Below are 16,375 nucleotides of genomic sequence, written 5' to 3' on the forward strand. Positions count from 1 at the left end.
AACAGGTACTTTTTTTAGTACCACCTCAGTCGAGGTTCCAAGCGAGCTGAGGCGAGCCGAAAAGGTGACGTGAAAGCGACAGAGGGGGGTGTCCTGAACAAACCCGCCATTTTTAAATAGTTTAGCCAGCTGTGTTTATTTTTGCTGCCTCCAGCTTCATTTGTGGCAACAACAACACACGTTCCACGTTCTGTGTGTGTGTCGTTAGGTCACGGCAGTTTACTGCGGCGCCGCTATGACGACCAGCCACGCTGAGGCGGTACTAAAATCTGCAATGGAGAACGGACGCACAGTGAGGCGAGTAGAGTCGAGGCGAGTCGAGCAGGTTCCATGTAATGGAAAAACGTCATTAGTCTATACATTGTTTTTTTGAGGAAAGCATTGCATATTATACCTTTAAAGTTATAAGAGCACTGCCATGAGCTTCATGGTGTAAAAGTATTCGGATGGATTACTCAACACTATCTTCAGCTAATGTGTTTATCATGAGGCTATGTCTATCAACCATTATGGCTAATTTTAGCAGGATTATACATTTGTTCGAAGTACAGCATCCCATCTAATCTGGTCTGGCAGCAATAGGTCAAGTTTACATCAATCACATCTTAATAAACGCTAATCCTTTCCAGGTTAAATGTCAGTGTGTTAGTGGTATTCCAGCTATGTGAGGTCATTCCTATTTAGGTATCTAGGTGGTTGTCATGGCGATCGTTAGTCAAGACAACAAGCTAAACCAAATGCAGAGAAGCAGCATCTTCATACTAAAAGGGTGATGAATGAGAAAAGAGCCATGCAATGATTAAAAAAAGCACACACACTTACAGGTAGTCCAAACCAACATATGCATAAACACCCTATACACACACACACACACACAAGTTAGTGCAGTCAGACAGTATAGTAAAAAAGGAACGAGTGACGGCTGAGTTAGTTGTTATGTAGACAGGCATCACAAGCACCCAGAAACAGAAGAGAGTATGGAGGACAAAGTGCAGAGTTCAGCACGAGACTGTACCAACAACCAACCAGAAATGTACTATCACCTCTTCCATGGAAGACAAGGCACAACCATTCTATAATAAAGCAGCCAAATGTGGTCTTTTTCTTAAACAAATGTCTTTAAATACAAAGAATTTATTTAGGTTTTTGTGTCAAAAGTGATATTTTCACTTAATTCCTAGTAAAATAAAAAGACAAACCAAATCGTCTCAGTCCCTTTGCTTCCATGGCTGATTAGTGTGTGCCAAACTAACATGGTAGAAGAAGAAGAAACAGAAAGACAGCAGCCCAAAGCATCAACAAATCAAAGAGAAAAGGACATTCCATCTCGGTGTTATTTTGGTACCAAAGAGAAAACCTAAATCCTTACCACCTGTGGTAGTTGCCAGCGTGTAATGAAAAATAGAGTTGTATTTCAGAAAAAAAACCACATCAAAGATCAAACATACTTGGGGGCACTAAGACTGGGAGCCTGACAGTTTCTGTCCATCATATTTGAATAAGGATGTGAAATGACATCGTAAATTGGGCAAAAACCTTCAGGCGCCCAGGTTATTGGTCACCCACACAAAAACTTGGCAGTCAAGACAGCTACACATTAGCAGACCCTGACCATACCGGGAATTAACAGTGGGAAGGTTGGGAAAGCAGAGGAATAATATGGCAAGAAAATACAGAGATAAACAACATGTCAAAACGACAGAGAAAGAAGAGGAAGACAGGGTCATGGGTAGAATCCAGTGATATAATAATTTGAAGGAAAATGAAGGTAAAAGGAAATGTCTTACCAGAGCTTGCTCGATGAGCAGACAGAAGAGGATAGCATTTCCCACCTCCCTTAAGCTCTGGAACACATCTGTCTTCAGCTCAGCATACTCAATGATATCCTTGAGCTGATGGTGGAAGAACTCTAAGATACCTGGAATGGCAAAAATGGAAAAAAATACAGCCATGACACCTCGCTAAATCCACAGTTTTGTTAAAACAAAATCTATTATTGAACCACCGTTTTGATGCTACAGTCAAACGTGCAGCCAAGCAGCTGCCCTGCTGAGCCACGTTTGGTCCGAGCATCAGGCCCTCAGCGCAGAGGACGGGTGGATGTGCTGCCAGTAAGATCACAGGCCGTCAGCCAGGGACAGAACATCAGTAATCTACATACTACTAAACCCTCCTCATAGGGATACAGTCAAAGATGGGAAGTAACGACTTTTCAGATATCTTTACTATTTATTTTTGTGCCGACTTTTTACTTTTACTCCTTACATTTTTAACACGAATATCGGTACTTTCTACTCCTTACATTTTACAAAATTGGTTCGTTACTTTAGTTTAAAATTATTTCAGTGGAGTTACCGTTATTATTTTTCGCGTCATCAATACCAAATTCATTCTAATTGGATGGGAATATTTGACGCACCACTACAAGATGACTCGACAGATTCGGCGGCATTCATTCGCTGCAAATCATTGCGGCTTGATGGCGGTAACATTAGCACATAGTAGTATGGACGGAGACATGATTGAAAATGAAGAAAACGGAGATCCCAGAGATTCGGCAGACAAGTAGCAAGACATTCCCAATCATCCTTGGCCTTATCTGACAGAGATGTTTGAGATAGTAGGCATCAAGAATGACTCTTAGTTGTAACTCTAAAAGCATGGGGAACTTCTTAATTAATGTCTGTTTAGTAATTCATATTTTATCCTTTATTTTCTTTCCAGAAGCCATATTTGAGCACACAAACAGTGGCTGTGTCTCAAACCGCCTATTTGCACACTTCAAACATTTAATTTTAAGTATAAAATGTAGATAACGCAAAAAGTCAGTGCACTGAAAGTACCCGATGACCCCCTAAAAACGGTCTAAAAATGTCAGTGTGGACGATGGACCCTACTCGCACTAAACAGGCGCCATCTTGACTACAAAGCGGAAGGGAGCCCCTGACCGGCAGCTGATTGGACGAACGCGTCACATGGGTCTGGCTGCTCGAGAATTTCCAACGACTGTCATAGCGGCTCAGACGGAATACGATCTTATATTTTACCGATATAGTTCACCGAAACGTGTTTCTGAAAACATGTTAAGAGAGAAATAGGCCATACAGTTGCTGAATCTGTCTTCATTTCAGATCGACAAAGGTCAGTTTGAAAGATTTTCGTCAGATTTTGAGAGGCGGTGAGCCGAGCTGGCCACTCCTCATTTGCATACAGGAAAGCAGGCTGGAAAATCACGTTCACATGTGTTGCGTTCATCACATTCATCCCGCTCGTCATTTCCGGTAAGTGCTTTAACATAAGTGTTCATTTTGGGACAATGCTAACCATCGAAAGTGGGCACTACGGCAGTAAGTGGTCAGTGACCACTAGCAGTGTACTGATGAAAGTATGCAGAATGAGACACAGCCATACAGTATGTGTAGATTCCTTTAAATGTTGAGGGGAAGATTAAAAAAGAGAAACTGGACCTGTGAATTCTCACAGAATCACAACTGAATTCATATCTTTCTACTTCTACGTCAGAATCGTATTAACCTAGAGTCCCAGTCTTTGTCACAATAATCATATATGTGATGTTTTAGGCCTATTGGCAGACATCCATTTAAAGTGTAGGCAATGGCATATAAGAGTCTTTTTTCCATGTCCACTGAAGTTTCTCAGCTTGACCTCTAGTAACATTAGTGTGGTCCTGGTAGATTTGCATAAAAAATGCTTGTCATTCGCAAGGCTACTTTTACTTTTATACTTTAAGTAAACTTCCAAGCCTGTACTTTGTTACTTTTACTTGAGTAAAGAAGTTAAATTAGTACTTCTACTTTTACCAGAGTATTTTTTAACACAAGTATCTGTACTTCTTCTTGAGTACGGGAAGTGAGTACTTTTGTCATCTCTGGATACAGTAGGCTATGCCATCTGACCGGCCTCTAATCTGCTAAACAGCTCACATTCATGTCAGGAACTACAGTTGAGTAGGAGAAGGAAGTTGGCAGAAAAGGTAAGCATCTTCTACACTTTAAATGGGACACTTTTGTATGCCTTGACTACATTTTAAAGCATTGCTGTCCTTAATTTTATTTCTGTATTGGATAATTTATAACTTTGAGTGTATATTTATTTTATTTAGTTATATTATACCCCTTATCCAACACTTGTTTACCACTGTAGCAGAGTTGCTATTTTCCTCACTGCTGGCTGTTGATGCAGTGTTGTTTCATGTTGTCAGCCTTTTCTTCTGCTGGCTATGTGCTGCAAATGTTTAACTGCTGCTCCAAGTAATATCTTATTCCAGTAATGTTTCCAAGCCCTGACTGCAATCAAAGAGGTACTGTAGCATGTGCACAAAGTGGTTAGCAAGGAGTAGGACTGAGCTAGTAAGAAAATGGGAATGGAACTGCATGGAAGTGCAAAAAACTGAATAAAAATAGATCCAATTGCCTAATAATACTAATCTGACTCAAGTAAGGTTTCGCTTTCAGATACATTTGTAAATGCATTTCTGTCTCCACTCTATGCATCTAAATGTTCTAAGTATAACTAAATACAGCTTTAATGGCATACAAATTGATGTTATAAATTCTACAGATATAACCCCACATGCACTCTATTAAGTGTAACAGTGGGGACTGTAAGGTCACCTGGAGAGCCGTACTCATGGCGCGGTAGGCGGCAGATCTTGGGCATGACTTCTATCAGTGTTTTTACGTACTGCAGGATGGTGCCCTGTAACTGCAAAGTGACAACATGGAAGATAGATAGAACGCAGCAGGCAAAGGGAAGCGAGAACACAAAGAGAACAAAACAAACATCACTGTAAGGATTCTGCACACTAAGAAAGAAAATGTGTTTTTAGGGATGCAATGGAAAATGAAGATAAAATACCAGGCTCTTGACAATCTTTAGCAGCTCCTCCATCACTACAGCAATGCCTTGGTAACCAAGGAGGCGGCAGATGGTCTTAAAGTGGGGCGGGCCAACAAAGTTTCTGTAGGAGCTGTATATGTGGGAGTAGGCAATATTCAGAGGCTGAGAAGAGAGGAGGAAACAGAAGCTGGGTTAATCAATAGAACAATAGGAAGACAGCTTTCCTTTACACTTGCTGCACACCAAGACTAGGAAAATCTTTTCTGTGATATCAAATTCAAGTCATCAGTGGCACCGTACCTTGGACCCATACAGGTAGTAAGGCTGCACGTTGGCTGGCTTGTCCCTTTGAGGCTCCTGGGTGAAGGGAATGGCTGTACGTACAAAGCTGTAGAGAAATCAATGTTTAAAACCCAAAGAGAAAATAAAAGCTTTTAAAACATGTATCACTACAAACATACACCAACAAAGTGACAGGGCTGGGACCATGTGCTTTTGTCCCGATTCAATTCTTTCATGACACATAGGGGGCGATTCGATTTGTAATGTGATTTTCATTTATTCTAGGAGTATTGTGATTCGATAGTATTGAGTATTGCGAGAAGAATGCACATCACATGTCAGATAGACATTTATTTACTTTGTAAAGAAGTACATAACATGGATTTTCTGCATTTTCTGCTTTCAGTCTGTTGTTCTGGAAACGGATATAATGTAGTCGCCGTCAGGGGTATCATATAAAACAGACAATATTTAGGTGAGTCATTGGTTAAAAAAAGGAAATAGATAAAAATATTGATTCTAGGGAAAATAATCAATTGTCGCAAAAATAAATCACAATACATACATTTTTTGATTTTCCCCCCACCCCTCCAAACTCAGGGTTGTTCCTGCATAGAGACATTTATCAATACATTTATATTTATCAATATTTCAAATTAGAAAACAGTAATAGTTACTTTATGTAAGTCACTCCTACATTTTTCAACTGAGGAGCAAAACATGCTCCTTGGGAAAAAGATACGGTTATGCCCTGTTCAAACTGATCAAATGAACTGGACTTTGTGGTCAATTGTAGCTGGATGCAAAAGCCCCCCTTCTCTATATTATAGAGATATATATATTATATTTAAAATTCTGAATTGTTACCTGCAGAATTTTTTGTATTTTCCTTGCGATAAATTAAGATGTTTTCACCATAAATATGTGCCTGTAAATGTATTTGAATGCAGGAAATTAAGTTTTTAATGCTGAAGATTTCCTGGGGGAGGACCCCCAGACCCCCGCTTCATATGTGTCCCCCAAAGGCACCTTCTGAGCCAGGAAAAACTCTACAAACTGACCGGTTTGTTGATCCATTGTAGCAGTAGTTGGGGAGGAAATCGAAGTTGAGCTCCCAGAAGACGTGGAGCGTGATTCGTCCGTAGGGAGCGGAGACGTTGTGGTTGGCCTCACGGAACATGGCGTCGAAGCTGTCCAGGGTCAGGTGCTTACACAGGAGCCGGTGGGTTAGTCTGTTGATCTCCAGCAGCCACTCCAACTCCTGTCGACGAGGGAGACAGGAAGTGTATGAGAACACAGTCTTGCATTGCCAGACCTTCCTCCACAGCACTATGTAGGAGGGTCTGGCTAGTCCACACAGCATTCTGGGATGGGAGGAAAACTTGCTCTGGTTTATTGGCATTTCTTTAAACCAATCACAATCGTCTGTAGGGAGTTGGGTTGGGAACCCATACGGACCAAAGTATGGTGGTGGACTGGTAGCTGGAGAGGTGCCAGTTCACTTCCTGGGCACTGCCAAGGTGCTCTGGAGCAAAGCACTGAACCCCCAGCTGCAGCCCCCTCACTCTGACATCTCTCCATTAGTGCATGTAGAGGTACTGAGCATGTGTGTGTAATTCAGACCTGTGTGTAATGTGTATTCTAACAACAGAGTGAAAACATTGTCATTTCCGCCGAAAATGAGGGACATCCGGCAGATCTTCCGGCGGCAACGGAGCAATCCCGTAAATGAATCATCGTCGATATAGACTAGTGAGAACACAAAGTTGATTAGATGTTAGTTTGTGGTGTGTCATCTTACCACTATGGAGGTGAGGTCCTCACTCTCAAAGCGACTGATGGCATGGTCCATAGACTTGTACATGGCTGCCGAGATCCTCTGGGTGATCAGACGGTTCAGGTCAATAGAGCGACCCAGCAGCTGCAAGACACAGGAGGAATGGTTAAGAAATACGGTACAACACTGGCTGTCGGTCTGTATCCATACATATATGGAGTAGAACAGAAACAATGACGCCCTAGATGAGCCATAGAGGACTGCATTCCATGTGCCCAGTACCTGTACGTGTCTCTGTTTGAGCAGTGTCTCGTAGCGGTTTGATGGAGGGTACGGGATGATCACGCCATAGTTTTTACACTCTGCTCTGAAGCGCTTGTCTAGGAGGACGCTGTGAAACACATGTGATTTAGTCGATGAACTTTGCAGAGACAATGTCTGCCAGTAGCTCCAAGCGTATACAAAGGAAAGTCACTTCTCCTACCTTCCAGCCATTGCTTTGTAGTAGGCAAATATCTGATCTGCTAACTTGTAGACGAACTGATCAAAGCAGAGGTTAACCTGAGGATAAGAAAAACTGTTTTTAAAGAGCAACACTGAGGTAAAGATCGCTGCAAATGTATTCAAGCAATGGCCGTAAGATTTTTACCTCAGCCTCAATTTCATCATAAAGGAACTGCTTCTTGAACTTAGTGAGAGCGTAGTAGCCACTGTCGTTGTACAAGTCTAGAGGATATAGCACATACCTGGAGGAGGGAGAATTGTAGTTATAATGCAGTCTGTTTTCTCAAGGTACAGACATAATGTGTTTGTCAATGGAAGTTTTGTCTTACTCCATCATGGAGGGCTCCTTGGTCTCCAGGATGTGGTCGGTGAGGATCCAGGGCATGGACATCTCAATGGGGAACTGGATTCTGCGACCCATGGTCAGCTCCAGGAAGAACTCTCGGAACCACAGCTGGGACAGGTCACAGCACTGCTGCAGGGCCTCTGGGCGGAGGAAGGACGCAAGCAGGGTACAGAAAATGAAGGAATTACCTTTAAAATAGCTCTAATCTGTGTTGATTGGCTGAGTCTTTTGCGTGACTTCCTGTACTGAATGTGAATACTGTTGATGTGTAACTTTAATAATGTCTTGCTGCTGCATGTTGCTGTGCATGGCTTCTTGAGAAAGCTTGTTTTATTGGTCTAGCTGTCTTTATGGTGTCGTATTGACTTCTGTCTGTAAATTTTAACCTGTACTAATGTCTTGCTGTTTTCTGTTGCTCTAGTCTTAAAACATCTGGCCAAAGGACTACAGTTGAAAATTAGCCGGCCGGCTAAAGTGTGTTGTCCTTTATAAATAAAATAAATTAAATTAAATGTTTGCAGATCTACAGGTAATTGCAACTCATTTGAAAATGCATTAGGTCATTTGTACAAGAGCTGCTTCAATTATACAATTTTTGTCATTTCAGTTTGTTTGCAATTGCAATATTCTGAGACTTTGTGGTCACCGCTGAAGTTGAGCAGGTGTGTGAAGAAGAAGGATTGCTTGTGGAAGTCTTCTATGGCCACCACTATGGGTCCATCCAGACTGCTGCGGAGAGTCTTCTTCGAGCCACTCTTATCTGCTATCAATGACTCCAGCATGGTGCGCACCATGTACAGCTGCGGATGGCAGACAAAGATACAAAGATAAAAAACGCAGTTTTAGGAGGCAAAAAACCATTACTCATAATTTGCCACCTCATTATTTAGCATGGCTGCCATTTTCTGATTATCCTTTGCATGTAGCATGGAGTTGATTCAAGTGAAAAAATAAGCACTCTTTCTTAACTTTCAAACTAAAAGCCTTGCTCAAAGACACCCCAAACACTAAAAAACAAAAGAATTTGCAATTGATGCAATTGCATATTAATGTGTGCAGTAACAGAGAACAAAAATTGAGTAATTCAGTACGTCAGAAGATGTGTGAACATTAGAACCATTGTGATTCCAGTTCAGACCAGATGGGGATGTTTTCAGTCAAACATTTTGTTTCAGTCGGATATAAGCACATCGTGAAAGGCTGCGAATATCCTGAAAGTCACTCAGAGTGAAAATATCAGTACAAAACTGCACTTTAAAATGTAACGGTCATTCTTTTTTTAGTGCTGCCTTTTATATTCAACTTAATGTTCAATTTGTTCAATAAAAGAATGTTGGAAATTATTTCCTTTCATTTGTTTTAAAGCCAACAAGCAATTTGTTGTATTTTAGCTAGGGCTGTCAAACGATTACATCTTGATTAGGAATCAAATGAATGCAAAGAAAGTGACTTTATGAACTTGACTTTAATATTTGTATTTGTTTATTATATATTTAATCTAGTCACACATTTGAATTTAACAACAACTATGAATGCACCACGACACTGTAAATTACCAGTTTCATTGAACGCACCGTCTGTGTTTTTCCGACAACAGCAGCTGCAGATTGTTACATCCCGGTGTTGAATCCTCTACAGTAAAACACAGTCACACTTTACACCGTTTAGGGTTAGCTGTCAGCATTTAACCCTGTTTAATCCAGCTACTAGCTAGTGGTAGGCTAACGTTAGCTGCTGTTGAGTATAGTGTTAACTAGCTAGCGGTAGGCTAACGTTAGCTGCTGTTGAGTATAGTGTTAACTAGCTAGCGGTAGGCTAACGTTAGCTGCTGTCAAGTATAGTGTTAACTAGCTAGCGGTAGGCTAACGTTAGCCGCTGTTGAGTATAGTGTTAACTAGCTAGCGGTAGGCTAACGTTAGCTGCTGTCGAGTGTAGTGTTAACTAGCGTCACGTGCAGCGGTGTTTGTGTTTCCTGTAACGTCTGTTTCAGAGCATCAGAGAGAAGAGCAGACATATCAGTGGGACCAGAATGAGGCACCGAAATCCGCGTTGCTATTCCTGCAGCAGCAGGATGTGTTAGGAGGAAGTACGGCAAAATAGTATCCTGTTAGGCACGACGCAAAGCCGAGTGAAGTGAAAATAAATTAATAAATGACGGCATGTGATTAATACGATAAAAAAAAAATGAACGCATTATTCTCGACCCTTAATCGCATTGCGATTAACGCGTTAATGCTGACAGCCCTAATTTTAGCCCAGAGATCTTCAATCTATTTCCTGTCTTACCTGTGTGCTGGAGGGTCCTACAGCCCTGCGTGGCACTTTGATGTCGAATCCACCTTTCGGGTCCTTCTCCCCCCTCAGGCAAGGGTCATTTGGAGGTTCCCTCGCACCATCCCAGTCACAGACTGTCTTTCGGATGGCCTGAAGAACACTACAGATGAAGAAAACAGGATTAGAGAAGTGCATGAGCTCTTTAAGTCAAGAGCCACGAGATTACGCTTAAAGTACATTTGATCAGATCATCATTGTGCGTGCATACCTAATGAGGACATTCTTCTTCTTGCGTACAGCCTGGCGCAGAGGCTCTCGGAGGGTCATCTGGGCAAAGTCCTGCAGCGCTGCGTAGATGGTATTCCTGATGGCCTGGTTAAACACTGACTCCATTCGGCCCATCAGAACCTACACAGGTCATTACACAGCACTGTGATCAGCACTGACATCTTGGTCATAATGGCTACTGGCCATCAACTCTGGGAAATACACTTATTCACTTTCTGAAAGGGAGTTAGATGAGAAGCCCAATACCACTTATGCTCATATGTGTCTATTAAAGATGCCCTCCAGACACGTTTTAGGACATAAAACCACTCAGCTCTGAATAATAATTTGTGTCTGATATGTTTTTTTCACAAACGGTTCAAATACTTGCACACTATGCAAGATCTGTACCTTAATATAACAGCTTCAAAGTCATTTCGATGGTAAACGAACTCGTAGTAGGGCGAATCATCCCGATAGCAAAGCAGGGAGGGACGCCACTGGCAAAACCAGCAATGTTTGAGAGGTGGCGCCCCGCCAAATCTCACGAGAATCACGACGTCACATATATCAACAACATATAAGAAGCAGCCTCTATGGAAAACACTAGCACGCATTTCATACGTGAATCATGACAGAGTCGACGAAGAAAACAAAGAAAGCGTGGTCGGAAGAGTCAATGAAAAGAAAACGAGAAACTGACCACGTGAGGAACCGGACAAGAGTCCCACTCGGTCAGGCTTTCACTCGTTGGCGAAAAAACGGAAACTGCATAGTATGCCTTTAAAAATGCTTCCATATACATATCTATATTACATTTACTCCTTCTCCCTCACTGAAAAATCTAAAAACTAAGAATAGATAGAGCCAGGCTAACACCCCCCCCGTTCCCAGTCTTTATGCTAAGCTAAGCTATCCGTCTTCTGGCTCTAGCTTCATATTTAGCGGACACGTATAAGAGCGGAACTGATCTTCTCATCTAACTCTCAGCTAGAAATAAAATTTAACAAAATGTCGAACTATTTCTTTAAGGTTAACGATGGATGACATTAAAAAATGGTTAGTGGATAATTTCTCATGTTTGATACAGTTTTCTGACTAAATAAGCTGCATATCTACTCATCTATGCACAAAAATGTCCTTCCACCACCAGCTGCTGGGAGCATCAACACGAAGCTACTCAACAGCTGTCAGGGCTACCAGTGTTTTACCTGCAGCCCTTTGATCATGGCAATGACTTCCACCAGGGCAAATTTCTCCTCACTGGTGTAATTGTATCGTGTGGCTCGTTCGTACTCCTCCGCTGTGCCTGGACAGTCCTTGTTACAGAATTTATCCGTGGGATGGACCAGCTTCCACGAGTACTGAAAGAGACAAGGAGAGCTATAAATAGATCAAAGCTACAACGATCGATGACAAAACCACTAACTTTTCATACCTAAGCCCACGCGTATTGCCTGTTGCACAAGCCTTTTTCCACACACAAACACAATCAACCCAGGGTCTCCCCCAGAAAAGTTGTTTAGACGGGTGGCAAGTGTCTTTTTTTTAAAGAGGGCCTGGCTTGGCCCAGTTCCAGACTGATGGCAGCATTGATAGAGTAGAGCCCAATAGTTTCAGTAATAACAGAATCATGGACGGAATTGCGAAATTGAGAATTAAAAAAATCTAAACAGATTCCATAGGGCCCTACATTAAGTCTTAGCTTGAAGCTAACTGGAAATTTAAAAAAACATGACTACGTCTAAGTTTCCAACCAAGCCGCCCCACAGTTACTGTAGTTTAAAAAAACATCTTAAAAATACATTAAAAAACTATTCCCAGTGGCTTGGGCCTGGTGTGGGGCAACTTAGGCCCGGTGGGCCACCAGGCTTGCAATACACTGGGGGAAACACAGCAACCCCTCGCTTTACTCACAACTTCCATGACGTGCGTGCTCCACTTGGACAGCAGCTGCAGACCCCTGAGAGCGAGGTCGAACAGCTCTCGGTACTCCTCGTCCGACTTCTGGCTGTCCAGGCCCGAGCCCGTCACCACTTCGCTGTTGCTGTAGCGTGCCAGCTCTGAGATGAAGCGGATGTGGTCCTCCCTGATCTGCACCATCTGCTCGCACAGGTTGTACTGTGGCGAGATGCTGCTCTGGGTGCACGTCCACCTGGGCACAAAATGGAGAAGATGGTAGGGTTGGGGGGTGGGCGAGAGCAGATGGCATGGCGGTCAAGAATTGCTGCTTTTGTGCTTGAGAGCATTTCTGTGCACGAGGGTTTATAGATGTCTAGACAGTTCCCCTTACTTGGACTTGTTTTCTTCATAGTGGGCACTTGTCTCAATGTAGCGCGATAACTCTATCTGCATGTCTCCAAAGAGTGGCACCACTTGAAGCTGAAAAACACAGGGAATAAATGTGTCACGCTCACGTCATGCACACAAATACAACTCTAGATAAAAGAGATGCCAAGAAAGCAATAGCCTTACTTTGAAGAACTTGTCAATCTTGCTCAGGTTGATCCTCTTTTTGGCATCAAGTTTATAGATATTACTGACGTTCCCATCCATCAGGTACAGACCAAAGCCCATCACCTGACCGGGCACGCACACAGGCACGCATGCGCACACACACACGCACACACACAGACACACAAACAGTGGTGGTTTGTTTTACATCAGCAAAGACATTTAGCCAGCTAAAGAGCACACTATTGACTGATATAGGTGGGCAGCAGGTAAGGATGTGTGTACCTTAAGCAGCATGTGTTTCTCACTGGGTGTCAAATACATCTTGTTCTCATAATAGTCTACACAGATGTTGACAATGTCTGCCAAAAGCTCCTCGTAGCCGGGAATCACCTCCAACTGTTGGTGCAGGCACTACACAGAAACAGAACAACGGGTCATCTTCACATACATTAATTTACATGCAAATGCCAAAAAGGCATTTTATTCTACCCTGCAAATAGACATAAATACTGACATTGACAAAACAAAAAAAAAAGCAATCAGAAAAAAAAAATTCATTATGTGTCGAATGGGCTTTCTATGGGCCTTTTAGTCATTCAAAATGCTGAATTTATAATGGACCATGCAATATTTGACGTTATGTTTATGTTATTATGTTCAGCACTGAACTGACTGATTTATAGTCCATTACACACAAACCAATCTGACAAACAACTGACAAATGGTATTCTTCTTACTTTAATATCATTATCTGACTGTAAAGAGCAAATATGTAAGTTGAATACAGGTTGTTCAGCAGAACAGATGTTAATGTTTAGGTTAATAGCTAAAATTGCTCCGTAAGACACTTTTATTCAGACGGCACAACCTGTCACGTCATTTGTACAAATGTGAGTCATTTATCCGCTCATCACTTTTATGTCTTTACTTGACTATGATGATGTTTTATACATGCATGCTTCATCTCAAAGTTTCCATGCTCTGGACACTGTATACCATGGATCTCTGAGGTTCATCACTGGTATGAAAGCCCTCCCTCACCATTGTGAACTGTATGAACATGTTGGATGGCCTTCTTTATCAACACGGAGACTTCAACACTGGCATATCTTCATACACAAGGTCTCCTTCCATCCTACCTTCTGACCTATATCAGTGTAAATAGTACCGGGACTTACAATCTTCGTTCCCAGGATCTTTTCCTTCTGTCTGTTCCAAAGGTTAGAACTGAGTGGGGGAAAAGTTTAAGTTTGCCCATCCCTCTACATGGAACAAGTTACAGAAATCCATGAAACTTAACAAGCTGCTCTCATTGGTCGCTTTTAAGTGGATGATGATTGACTTGGAGGCAGCCACATCTGGCTGCAGATGTTTTGCCTGATGTGTTTAGGATTGTGGTCGACTTTGAGGGATTTGCTGTTTCATTTGTTTTATGTTTTTAGTGTTTTTGTGTATTTTGTGTTTGTATGTGTGTGTGTGTGTGTGTGTGTGTGTGTGTGTGTGTGTGTGTGTGTGCGTGGTTGTACTGCTGCCTGTCTTGGCCAGGACACTCTTGAAAAAGAGGTTTTTAATCTCAATGAGTCTCTTCCTGGTTAAATAAAGGTAAAAAATAAATAAATAAAAACAAAATATGTGTAGGCACCTTTTAATCAAAAGGCCTTTTTACAAAGATACACTGAAAATGCAGTACATCGTACAAAACTCTATTAAATTCAGTAGTAAAGCTTCCTCCCTGTCCTTACAATCCATAGTTAGGCTAGTGTTGATGAACCGACCGAAGAGCAGGTTAATTAACCCGACTGGTGTCACTGAACCGGGAGAATCGAGTGCCATACGTCAATGAACCGACTCACTCCTGTTTTCTTAATACATCCATGCATTCGTGCCGTTGTGTGTAGCTGGTATTCTTCTGCTAGACTGCTACTGTGTGTGTAGTAATCTAGCTCATTAACGCCTCCAGTGGAGTGGTGGTAGAATTAATCAGGAAATGGCCTAGACTGCACACCAGGCTACTGAACGAGACCGAATGTAACCGTGCAACCGGCAGCTCGAGTCTAATGTAATCAAGCGGTGTCTTGGTTCTCGGCAAGTTTGAAATATGAACCAAGCCTTGTTTCTGGTGCCTCTTAGATGATTGTGTTCATGGCAATTCACACATTATCGATGGGGAAGTACATCACATACAAATACACGTCATGTTATCTTGGTAGTTATGTTACGTTAAATGTTAGAGAAGTGAATGTTGCTACATGGTAGTTAGACTGTCACGAGGAGACCGCGCGCCAGGCTACTGAACGAGACCGTAAGGACCGTAACCGAGGGTACTGCATGAGTCTATATTCAAACGGGTGTCTAGGTTCTCGAGTTATCAACCGATCCCAGAAGCCTTTATGTCTCGTACATTTTAGAATTGTGTTCATGGAAATTCATAGGCTACATTACCAAGGGGAAAGTATTATATCACATATAAATACACGTAATGTTATCTTGGTAGTTATGTTAAGTTAAATGTTAGAAGTGAATGTTGCTACATGGTAGTTAGACTGTCACGAGGAGACCGCACACCAGGCTACCAAATATAACCGTGGCCAGTGCGTGAGTCTAGTGTCGGTCAGTATGAGTGTGTAAATAGTATGTTGAGACCGAATGTAACCGCAACCGCTCGAGTCTAATGTAATCAAGCGGTGTCTAGCGGGGGAAGTAAACGCACACGTGAACCGGTGACCGAATCTATTAACTCGGTAGGCTAACTTACGACCGTCCGGTTATACCGACTCGCGTAAAAGAGTCGGTTGTCCCATCACTAAGTTAGACATTTTTACACCACACGCTGTAAAGACAGTCTACAGTCTGCACACCAACCTGAGTGATCCTGTTGTGGTTGGCTAAAAACATTGAGAGGTTCTGAGACTCCTGGATGGACTGAGGGTCGGCCATCTTCCTCAAGAATTGAGCTGCCCTGGAGGCAGAGGAGGAGAGAAATGTTACCTTGGCTCTAACTAGACTAATCTACATTAGGATTCCTTCATTTATGGTTCACTACCTTTTGTAGGCAGAGTGATCGTTCTTAACGCTACACTTCATGTTCTTCAGTTCGTCCAGCACTGCAAACATGTTAATAAATTTGCCCAGAGTGAGCAGGTAGGCCTCAGACACAAAGTCCTTCCTTCTCTCGGCGTGACACAGACGCTTCACTTCGCTACAGAAACGTTCTATGGCTTTCCGCTGTAAAGACAAAGAAATCAGAATATATGAAATGTTTAGAATAAGTTACAAAAACACAACTTTCTGTGTCCAAAAAGACACCAAACATGCAGTCTGAAATGAAAATGTACTTCATTATATGAGCCCAATTGCAGGGTTTTGCCTAGGCATGTCTCGCTTGACCTTTTCAGGTTCAGTTGATCAAAAAATATAAAAGACACTGTCATGTAGCCGAGTCTTACCTGGAAGTACATGAACTTCATGAGCTTGGTCACTTCAGGTTCTAACACCTCAACCGTTTTCTCATAGATCTCCACTCTGTTGGGCTGCTCATTGCATTTCACCTAGCAAACACAAGAGGGTGACATTGTACAGCTTGATTTTCCAGCAGCAGCAGTAGTACA

The 16,375-nt window shown here is 42.2% G+C and overlaps 1 protein-coding gene across 1 annotated transcript in view; it reads right to left on the minus strand.

Moving 5' to 3' along the window:
- Positions 1 to 16,375, minus strand: part of cyfip2 (cytoplasmic FMR1 interacting protein 2) — a 32,012-nt gene that overhangs the window by 7,343 nt on the left and 8,294 nt on the right. Inside the window, exons 5-25 of the mRNA XM_078261261.1 lie at positions 16,214 to 16,315; positions 15,811 to 15,992; positions 15,630 to 15,726; positions 13,050 to 13,178; positions 12,786 to 12,890; positions 12,604 to 12,692; positions 12,228 to 12,465; positions 11,522 to 11,674; positions 10,312 to 10,451; positions 10,056 to 10,203; positions 8,416 to 8,569; positions 7,753 to 7,909; positions 7,569 to 7,665; positions 7,404 to 7,480; positions 7,202 to 7,310; positions 6,944 to 7,063; positions 6,204 to 6,403; positions 5,161 to 5,248; positions 4,879 to 5,022; positions 4,635 to 4,725; positions 1,788 to 1,918 (exon numbers count right to left, since the gene is read on the minus strand). Coding sequence (XP_078117387.1) covers positions 1,788 to 1,918; positions 4,635 to 4,725; positions 4,879 to 5,022; positions 5,161 to 5,248; positions 6,204 to 6,403; positions 6,944 to 7,063; positions 7,202 to 7,310; positions 7,404 to 7,480; positions 7,569 to 7,665; positions 7,753 to 7,909; positions 8,416 to 8,569; positions 10,056 to 10,203; positions 10,312 to 10,451; positions 11,522 to 11,674; positions 12,228 to 12,465; positions 12,604 to 12,692; positions 12,786 to 12,890; positions 13,050 to 13,178; positions 15,630 to 15,726; positions 15,811 to 15,992; positions 16,214 to 16,315 — 2,751 coding nt within the window. The remainder of the gene's footprint in view (positions 1 to 1,787; positions 1,919 to 4,634; positions 4,726 to 4,878; positions 5,023 to 5,160; positions 5,249 to 6,203; positions 6,404 to 6,943; positions 7,064 to 7,201; positions 7,311 to 7,403; positions 7,481 to 7,568; positions 7,666 to 7,752; positions 7,910 to 8,415; positions 8,570 to 10,055; positions 10,204 to 10,311; positions 10,452 to 11,521; positions 11,675 to 12,227; positions 12,466 to 12,603; positions 12,693 to 12,785; positions 12,891 to 13,049; positions 13,179 to 15,629; positions 15,727 to 15,810; positions 15,993 to 16,213; positions 16,316 to 16,375) is intronic.

Source organism: Sander vitreus, chromosome 10 (assembly GCF_031162955.1).
Source record: "Sander vitreus isolate 19-12246 chromosome 10, sanVit1, whole genome shotgun sequence".
NCBI classification, from domain to species: Eukaryota; Metazoa; Chordata; class Actinopteri; order Perciformes; family Percidae; genus Sander; species Sander vitreus.